At 39.9% G+C, this 10328-nt stretch overlaps 1 protein-coding gene across 2 annotated transcripts; it reads right to left on the bottom strand.

The window, feature by feature from the left end:
• Positions 1-2926: 2926 nt before the first annotated feature.
• On the bottom strand, positions 2927-9270 carry eloal (elongin A, like). 2 transcript variants are annotated; one of them, XM_084561651.1, is made up of 11 exons: positions 9090-9270; positions 8111-8167; positions 7904-8016; positions 6865-7792; positions 6691-6784; positions 6443-6610; positions 6254-6351; positions 4991-5171; positions 4082-4196; positions 3452-3558; positions 2927-3260 (listed from the first exon to the last, which is right to left on the bottom strand). In XM_084561651.1, the coding sequence occupies exons 1-11, from the start codon at positions 9165-9167 to the stop codon at positions 3199-3201; spliced, it is 2001 nt and encodes a 666-aa protein (XP_084417777.1). In that variant the 5' UTR covers positions 9168-9270; the 3' UTR covers positions 2927-3198. The 2 variants fall into 2 exon arrangements, with proteins under 2 accessions (XP_084417777.1, XP_084417776.1); XM_084561650.1 differs by having other exon boundaries at positions 2928-3260; positions 6685-6784; positions 9090-9258.
• Between the last annotated feature and the right edge of the window lie 1058 nt (positions 9271-10328).

Here is a 10328-nt window from a genome sequence, read left to right as displayed (position 1 = left end):
CACTGTACATAAACCCTCTTTATATGCATATTCTATTGTACTTCTAGGACTGGAACAGTAATATTACTCTAACGCTCAATCACTAAGTTAGATTCTGACACAGGAACCAAAACTGGGCCTCAAGTGCTACCTCTATTATACCCTTTAGCATGTCAGTTAATGCTGAACTTTTACTAATGTTGTGTAAACACATACAATACGTCACAAACCAGTGGTGAACATGAGTCTCGTGGTGCAAACGGATAGTTGCCCGTGCTTTTGCCAGTTGGTAAACCAACCTTGCTAATGTGCATCCCTGTCATTCTTCAGTCGTGTCTAACAATTGGTCATTAAATTAAATTACCTTGAGGTCTGTTCAAACAGTTACATCCTGCCCAATTGTGTTTTCTAGACACAAAACACAGCCATAAAAAAGCTAAAAAACCCAAACACTTCTATGTCATGTTTGCGTTGCGTTATCCAGGTCAAAGTTGAAGGTCAGCTCCATCCAACAGCCCTGAGGTCCTCTGGTGGAAGGACTGCCTCATTGCCATGTCACCACAGCCTCCAGAGTGAGTAGGGCTCCTGCTCTGACCTCAACCCATGCTTATCTATTAGGATTAACAGATGAGAAGATGGTCACTGATTTGTGACTTCCAATCATTTGTGTTTTAATAGATCATCTGTGGGTCCACATTTACAGGATGACCACTCACTGCTTATTAATCTTACCTACTCTTACAAGAAATGACTAAAAATAACTGAATCTAACATGGTTTTCATTTTTAAATGTACCATGGGGGCGTCTGATTTTACTTTGCAAGGCCTCAAACCTATAAATTAAACATGAGGAAGGATTAATGAGGCAGTCTTAGCAGGCTTCCACAGGTGGTGCTGAAGGCAGCAGCAGTCTCCAACCTTCTCTTTAATATCTCAAACAGTTGTTCAAACACATCCAAAAAAACAAAAATAGACAGAAAGGGTCCTTGAGAAGCAGCAGGCAGCAGATGTCTTCGTCCATAACAGACATTAGTATCACCACAGGAATAACAGTGGTTGATTAAAAACTAAATAAAAATCCTGTTAAAATTTTGTTTTCAGTTGATAATATCTCAAATTGTTGTATATTGTGCACATTTACATAAAACCTTTTGCTACTAAAAAAAAAAAAGGAACCAATACAATACACTACGAGCTATGCTATCTTTTTAGTTCACTTTTAGTTTGAAGTAGTGCTAGAAGAGTTCAGATAAATGTTACTGAAAATATATTAATGTGAAAACATGGGTATTGATCAAGATAATCTGCACATTCAGCATAAAAAATAAACCCATACAGTTTCAAAGTGTTTATAGAAGTAGTAGAGGTCCTGGGTAAGATTTGTATGCACTTCATTTAGCGGAGAATATCTCAACTGTTATAGACTAATATGACCCCACTGAACAACGTGGGATGTGTGCCAAAATCTCTACCCGGGACGAAAGTCCTGAAAAATGACCACAATAGGTGACACTATTATCACACTACAGGTGAATAGAACTTTTTCTTCCCTTTATAGATATCCTCATAAACTTCTACCAGATTAATCTTCATATTAAGAGAAATACTTTTTGTATTACACTTTGTCTAAAAAAAAATTATTAAATATGCAAATTAGGCAATATCTCATTAAATATGCGTATATAAACTAGGAACAAACAGGAATAGCGCTGGGAGACGAGCTCACACAGTGTCTCCCAGCACTACATGTGCTGACTGGGTGCGATACAACCAGCAAAATATCAACCAAACTTGCAGCTCTGAACACTGTCCGCAAACCAGACAACTCTTCTTTGATTCTCAATTTCAACTGTCCACATCTAACAGAGAGTGCAATACAAATGGCAGAAACATTCTTGGTCAAATGTCTCAAACCATCAACGGACATGGAGACATTTGACAACCTGCGCATTGCTGCATTCGATAGTAATGCCCTTAAGGTGGACTTTGACAGGACCGCTTGCACCTCAACTAATGCAAGAAAACATATACAAAGAGCCTATTATCAACTGTAGCTTTGGGTCCAAGCACCATTTACAGACGCCACCTCGATCTTAAATGCAGATGTTTATGGTTTTGTAAGAAAGGGCAGTTTATTAGTCCCTGAGATTGTAATCTCAAAACCTGAAGGTTTGCCAGATCCCTGCTCGTGTGGCAAGTGTGCACACATGAATGGCTGCCCCTGTCGGGTAGCTGGTATCCGTTGCTGCAAGTACTGCAAATGCAAGGGAGGCAATAGCTGTAAAAATCCTATCACTGAATGAGTTCTCATCATCCCCATACCTGGACTCTGTTGAGAAAAAGTTGAAAGTTGTACCTTGCAACACAGAGAATAAACACGTTGTTCTGTATTTTTCACTTTAAGTTAATATTCCAATGACAATAGCAAGGTTGGATATAAAATGTCTGTATTAATCAAATGCTTGTATTCTTTCTTTTAAAAAGCCCCACTCACACAATATCCACACTGAACACCTGCAGAAACACAATTAAACATATCAAACCAGAATTCTGAACACCTCAGAAAATATGTAGCTTCAAGAGTTTATATGTACACATATTTAATGAGATATTGCCTAATTTGCATATTTTATTTTATTTTTAAGACAAAGTGTAATACAAAAAATATTTCTCTTAATATGAAGATTAATCTAGTAGAAGTTTATGAGGATATCTATAAAGGGAAAAAAAAGTCCCATTCACCTGTAGTGTGATAATAGTGTCACCTATTGTGGTCATTTTTCAGGACTTTCGTCCCAGGTAGAGATTTTGGCACACATCCCACGTTGTTCAGTGGGGTCATATTAGTCTATAACAGTTGAGATATTCTCTGCTAAATGAAGTGCATACAAATCTTACCCAGGACCTAGACTAAAGAGATGTACAGGAAAAAACCCTCGTTTGTCCTCTAGAGGGAGCTGTATCCTATTAAATAACCTACCAAGTGTTCTGTTTATCTCAAACTGGCTCCAAGACAAAACATCAAATCAAGAGAATTTGCCGACTTCATTGTGCGTTTAATAGTGAAGACACTTCACAGAAAAAAACATGACAATTACCGTATTGCCAGTATATATAGACAAACAACACAGAATAATCTTAAGTGAGGCCTACTAGGGCCTAACCTTGTTCAAAGTTAATGAGTGACAGAGTAAATTTAACAACGTAATAGATGAGCATTTATCTGCGTCCCAGCTGTTTCTTAAATGCCTTTAAGGACTTTGCCATCATTGGAGCAACTCCTGTGAGGACAACAAAAGAACAAAAATAAAACATAAATCTGGTAAAATAAAAAATCAGGACTTAAGTTACAGCCCTGATCACTGAAGACCACATGAAAAACATAACCGACTCAATATCTGAGAAAACAGGTTTGGGCAGACTAACAACACTTCCATTGTAAACTATATTTACAACAGTACTGTCAGCTCACTTGTTTTTTTGCGAGGGTCTTGGGCGTTGCTTCCTCCTGAACTGGTGCTGCTGGACTTGCTGGGCTCATTACAACTCGGCCTGGATCGGTTGTCCTGAACCTTAACACTGGAAATACAGGAAATGATCAACAGAGCAGACTATAACGTGATCAATAGAGTATTTAAAAATAAAAATAAAAAATGACAACAATGCACATAAACAAAATTGGTGTCCAGAGCTGCATAGCGTCCCGTCTCGCAACAGTTGACAACAAAAGATCCAAGGCTGTCTCTAAACCGGAATAAAATCCAGTTTATCCAGCACATTGCTCCAATTCCTGTGTTTCGATAAGCTCACCCAAAAAGCATTTCACCCACTGTTACCACATGAGTCTCCGACAGGTTATGACCTTGCTAAGCCGCTGTCGTTTAGTGAGATCACTTTGTAGTTGAGCGGTTTTATGTGGAAGAGGAGCAGAACGAGGGCAGGTGTCCATTTTGTGACAAACAAATGCACATCGGTGCCTCAAATTTGATCTTTATGAATATAATCAGAAAGAAAATATAAATGACACAAATATATAAGCAGGGAAAATTAAATAAATGAATCATGAGCTAACAAAAGAAACATCTAGGAGGCTGAAACCCACCTGCACCTGAGCTGAGGAGGCTGCTGAACAGCAGTTCCATGAATTTCCTGCTGAATTCGCACATCTCTCGGTGGCTTGGCAACAGAGTGAATAAATGCCATCTTCACCTGCCGACCTACAAAAAAAAAAAAAAAAAAAGTGTGTACAGAACGTCAAAAGGACTAAACAACAGTTTTCTACAATATACAGCAAATCTAAAGAACCAATAATCTCCCCTGTTAATGTTTTATGTTTCTAAGTTTTATTTGACATCAGATGTAATTAGGATTTGTTTGACAATGAGCTAAAAGATCACCAGGATAGTAGTTTCAGTCGGTGAAACAGGATTTGCTCATATATTATTATGGCTCTGTTTCATTTATTTAAAAGAATAGTTTCAGATCTGGGGAAAATTCAAGCTTATTTGCTGTCTTGGAAATTGTATTCTTACAGTCTAAACACCGAAGTGACTTCAAAATACTCATCTAACTTGTTCTGGCTCCCTGTCGTCTCAGAGAAATATAATTTCAACCCTCTGTGTGCCCTTTACATATAGCAGAATTGACAATAAAGCCGACTTTTTCTTAAGTCTGTGAAGGTTCTCAGTCATCCAGGTCATGGTATATCCAAAAAAGGTTTAAAAAAGGCAACTGGACTTGTAGAGTTTGTTCAGAAGACGTTTCACCACTCATCCGAGTAGCTTCTTCAGTTCTGGTGGACTGGTGGGAAATTGGTGGGATTTCCCACCAGTCCACCAGAACTGAAGAAGCTACTCGGATGAGTGGTGAAACGTCTTCTGAACAAACTCTACAAGTCCAGTTGCCTTTTTTAAACCTTTTCTTAAGCATTACTCTTGGCAACCGAAGAAATAAGTGCATTTCTCCAAACTTTTCTTTTAGGAAGTGGCACAGTTGTGTTCAGCATACCCACCTCTGGGTTTGTTCGAATGTGCAGATACAATAGTTTGAGTCAGTCTTTGGAGTTTCCTTTCCCTCTCCTCGGACAGCCTGATGTACATCTCTTTCCACGATTCATACTCTTGAAGCTTTGAATCTTTGAAGTCCCTCTGACAGTGTTTTCCCCACAGGTGGTCGGTTACTCCAATGTAGATCTATGGAAACACACCGAGTACAATAAGTCCTTCAAACTTTTAAAGCATCTCTCAGCTCCAGACGATTAAATTGAAACTGCAAAACAAGGGCTTTAAGAAAACGTGGACATTTTTAATCTACTTTTAAGCTAAAAATGACAAATGACAACTATTTGGTGTGACCAGTTATGATCTTTTCATATCATTTTATAAAAGGTGAGTGCCAGTCTCTCTGATTTCCAACAATAGCTTTTCATGTTTATTAAAATGTATATAAAGTACAAATGACCTTGTGCTGGTAGATATTTTCCATTTACATCATGTATATTAATTAGGCTCCCTCTAGAATAGAAGGTATCTATGTGATTTTCATGTTAGTCTTGTTCGTCTCAACTAATCAGCATGAGAATGCCAATGAGTTTCAGTGCCACTTACAGACCAGGTGTGTCCAACAGGATATTGCGCAATAACAAGGAGAGCTCATGGTTTTTAGTTTAAGAGCAAACTTCTTCCTCTGTCCAGGAGAGAATATACACTGATCTGGCATAACATTATGACCACCTTCCTAATATTGTGTAGGCCTCCCTTGTGCTTCCAAACAGTTGTGACTCATCAGAGACTGGACATGTGACTTCTGAAGGTGTCCTGTGGTGTCTGGGAACAAAATGTTGTTAGTGGGGGCGTTTGGGTCCTATGGATTGAGGGGAGGGGCCTCTGTGGATCATCCCACAGATACTTGATCAGTTTGGGATCTAGTGCTGTTCTTCATGTTTTTTGAGTTGTTCCTAAACCGTCTTTGTGTGTGTGTCTGTGTCAGGCTGCATCCTGCTGGGGATGGCTGCTGCTATTAAGGAGTGTCATTGCTATGGGGTGGGGGTGCCTGGTCTGGTGTAGGTGGGTGCTACATGTCTAAGTAACATCCACACAAATGCCAGGTCCAAACGTTTCCCAGCAGAATATTGTATTGTCACAAGATGGTCAATGTTATTTACTTCTCTTGTCATAATGTTGTGGCTGATCGGTGTATAAGCTGGAGGTCAGACCCAGTGCTAGGCAGGTGTACCTAATAAAGCACTAAACATATTCATAGATCACATTCTTACTGGGTTGCATTCTTCGATGCGTAGCAGCTGCTCTGGTGTACACCTCTCCAGCACCGGCTCGAGGATTTCAAACGGCACTCCGCCAGTCTCATGAAGCACTGAGAAGAGATCTCTGCACCTGAATATAAGCCCAACAAACTGACAGACCTCAGAGCCTTAAATAATCCTGCTCTGGACTACTTTACTCACTGTTAATATTGTTCTGGAGAGTGCGAATACACTGTTGGTACAAGCTCATCATGGCTGGGAGGGATGCGGTCTTGGCACCAGAGTACACTTGCATCTTTTTGTTAAGTCTTTGACCGGTGAAGACTGTAGACTCCTCAGAGATGTCACGGAGATCCAACTCCCTCTCAGCTTTAAAACCAAAAGAATAAGTGTCATGCACATGACAAATAAAAATACATCTCTATTTGTCATACAGGCAGTACCTTTACTTTCAAAGTACACAACACTGGAGGGTTTTTCACATTCAAGCAGAGCAGCAGGTAAAGGAACGTTGATCAGGTCCATTATAGACTCCTGAAATGTCTAAAATATAAATGATTATTGTAAATATTCATCGATACTGGCCTGCACTCTAAAATCAAAGATTTTAGGATCAATTATACCTGTTTTGGAGAGTCAGCAGGCGACTTGGCAGGTTTCACGCCAGATTCTTTCATTGGTTGCTCTTTCACCAACGTCTTGATTTTTTTAGGTGTCCTCGTTCCTGATCGCTCTTTTCTCTTGGAAACATTCACATCATAGTTCAAGAAAGATTCAAAAGACATGGATGGTTCCTTTTGGTCTTGGTTATCCTTCTTGTGCTTTATTTTGGCCTTTTTGTGTTTTGAATGTGCCTTATTTTCAGACCCTGACTTGATTTTTAAAGCGTCAGACTTCTCTTGACCTGTTTTTGCCCTTTTTCTCTTGTGAGCCTCAGAGCTCCTGGATATTCTTGAGGATCCGCTTTGATCATCACCATCTTTGTCCAGTTTTAACACGGTTGTGCATTTGTCACTGGAGTCGAATGGCGAAGATTCATTTGAGGGTTTTGGTTTTGTATTTGATTCACTTTCTGACCCACATTTTCCACTCTCAAAGGTTTTCTCCCTGGAATCAGAACTGGATTTTTGATCACGAGTGTCTTTAGAGTTTTTGCTTCCAACCAAAGTATCACTGTCTTCTGGTTTTCCGTCACTCTGAAATTGTTTCTTCTTCTTCTTCTTTGATAGAGCAGAGTCGTCCATTTTGTCCTCCTGTATTTCAGTTTTCTTTGTCAAAAAGTCATTCGGAAGGATATCCTGATTTCGACTTTGTTCGTGGTTTTTGTCCTGGTCTAGTTTTCTTTTCTTCTCCTCACACTGTTCTTTCTCTGAATCAGCTTTCCTCGTCCCCGTTTTATAGGGTGTCTCATCTAAAGAATCCTGAGTCTTACACTGATACGTCATGAAGTTGTCGTTTACATCTACCAAACTTTCCTTATCCGGACAGCTTTGGTCATCCAGTACGTCTTTAACAGGAACACTCTCTGACAAAGCCCCATCGTCACCGTGGCTGCATCAAAGGACAACTCAAGATTAAGATGTCAACCCATAAAAACGTATGCACAGTCAGTCATATTAAATAATAAAACAAAAAAAAAAAAAAAAGGAAAATGCACTTCACCTTGTGGATTCCTTGGGGAGCAGTGTTTTCCAACCTTTAACAAGCGACTTGGCAAATTCTCCAGCCAGCTCATGTCTGCGCAAGGAATTAACCGTTTTGCCGATTCCAGTTTCCTAATTTATATTTAGACGTCGGTTAGTGCATTCAATGAAAATGTAATAAAAATTAACCAAAAAAAAATAATAATTGTTTGCAACACAGACTCACGGCGAGAATGTCTAATGTGATATCCAGATCCTTGAGTTTCTGCAAGATTTTTAGAACCTGGAAACACAGCAATAAACACAGAAGTCCCAGTGTTAATATCCTATTAAAATTAGACTTTTGTATCATTTATTTTTGGGACAGAAAACAACTGGCACGTGAACTACTTTGAGGAAAAACTTGACATGCCAAATATGGTGGTGCTGGTTTTGGAACACCACAGTTGCTGATTGTGCATTCAGAGCAGAAGCTAAGTATGGGAACCTCACACACCCACTTAGGCTGCTCCTTTTACTCCGACCTATAAATGGACAAGGCTGCTGCTGGTTGTTAGGCTGCAAAGTATCCCCCCCATTTACAACTGAACTGTGAGTTTTGCATTTAAAAAATCTCAAATGAAAACTGATCCAAAAGGCACTGACGTGGATAAATACGTAAATATATCCAGTTTAAGCGGCCTGCAGAGCGCCCCCTCCCCATTTTCACCGACCACGGACAGCTGACATAAGTTGAACAACTGGAGGAGTAGCCAATTTTAGCAGCATGGGAGGCCTACCTCCCATTTAAACGGCCTGACCCCCCCACGGCAAGGTATCTTAGAAGTGTTGCGTGGAAGCAAAGAGTGAGTGACTGAGACAGCACTGAGTCAGCTTCTGTTCACACATTAGCAGTGATACAGGAGCAGAGGAAAGCATCATTATGGCGTCCGGTGTGACATTTAAGTGGCCAATATTCGCACTCAATGCTAAATACTAAATTAATGGACAGTGCTTCAGAGTAAACAGCCAGTGATTTATTTGTTTCTAAAAAAAACTTCTAGGAATTTGACGAACAAAACTCTAAATGGTGGAGCCCAAAAGAAAAAACGACCGAAAATGTTTAAGAAACATTATTAAATGAGAATGGTGCAAACTCTCCTCCTCAGCTTCGGTTTATTTCTCGTCTACAAATGTATTAATGAATTAATTCACACAGTATCTACCGTAGCAGGCGCTGCCGCGTCTGAGAGCTGAAGTTTGAACCGCAGTACTTTCTTCACCACATCTGAGCTGCGTGCCATCACGGTGGTTCACGTGCGACCGCCTTACACACACACGCGCGCGCACACACACACCTGGCCGCGCGCCCACTGATGACACCGTTATAATGGGCGGAAGCGATGATGACAGAAATGCAAACCGGAGCGATGACAGCAATTCACGTCAAACACGTGGATGTGAAAGGGTCACTGTTGTCCATCAGCATGCTGTTGCTAAATTAAATCTAGTACTAAAAAACAAAACAAAAAAAAAACAATCAAATCTGCTGAATTTCTAACAATTGTGATTTTTTTTTAATGCAGAACCCTAAATGAAGGCTTGTTTTTCTATATCACAGTTATCATATCACCTTCCTTTACCTTTCATTTACATCTCCTTAAAGTTCTGTCTGATGATGAAGGACTCTGCATTTCATTAAATGTGCTCCTGAGTCTTGCAAGTCCAGCATGTACTCTTCAACTGCACCACGCCGGTTTACATTTACAATATCTCTAATTTCACGTTTGCCAAAAAAAATCAAAGCAATGTTTATTTTTAATGGATTAGTTTCTCCAAAGAAAATGAAAGCTCCATCATATGACGTCTCATTGACGATTCAGTATTGTTGACATCAACTGATTGGAGGGACACTAAATGTCGGGGGATGTATGGTCCCTGCCCTCTTTTCCACATGCATTGCACAATTGTTGATTGGCACCCACTCCCCTAGAGGAGGAGTTAACTGCATGTCTCTTTCAGCAGGGGTGACGGCCGGTCTCTCTCTCCTGCTCCAGTAACTGGAGGCACAAGTTCCTTCTTCACCAGCCTCTTCTTCAGTTCTCAGGTAAGTGGAAATTTTCCTTGATTGCCATTTAGCAACTAAAGTAACTAGCAGGCAGCTCAAGTCAGTTAACACTCCAGCATTTGTCATTTTAGAATAAAAAAATGTGCCAGTGGCTTCAAATTTTAAACAAGCTGCATAAAGCTGTTGGTGAATTGAGATTATACACATAGTAAGCCTTGTGTCTGCTGGGGTTGTCTTTAAATAAAGTGAGGAGTCGCTTATTATTAAGCCTTTTTGTCTTGTAAATGGGACTGATTTATTTAAGACAAATTGAAACTATTTATTATAGAGAATAGACTAAAACGTTTAAACGTTCAAACTGAACTTAAACGTCCAGAGGACATGAGGACTGTGGCTC

Source organism: Chelon labrosus (assembly GCF_963514085.1).
Source record: "Chelon labrosus genome assembly, chromosome: 15".
Classification (NCBI taxonomy): Eukaryota; Metazoa; Chordata; class Actinopteri; order Mugiliformes; family Mugilidae; genus Chelon; species Chelon labrosus.
Note: the sequence above shows the minus strand (reverse complement) of the source record. Positions and strands in the feature narration are given on the sequence as shown.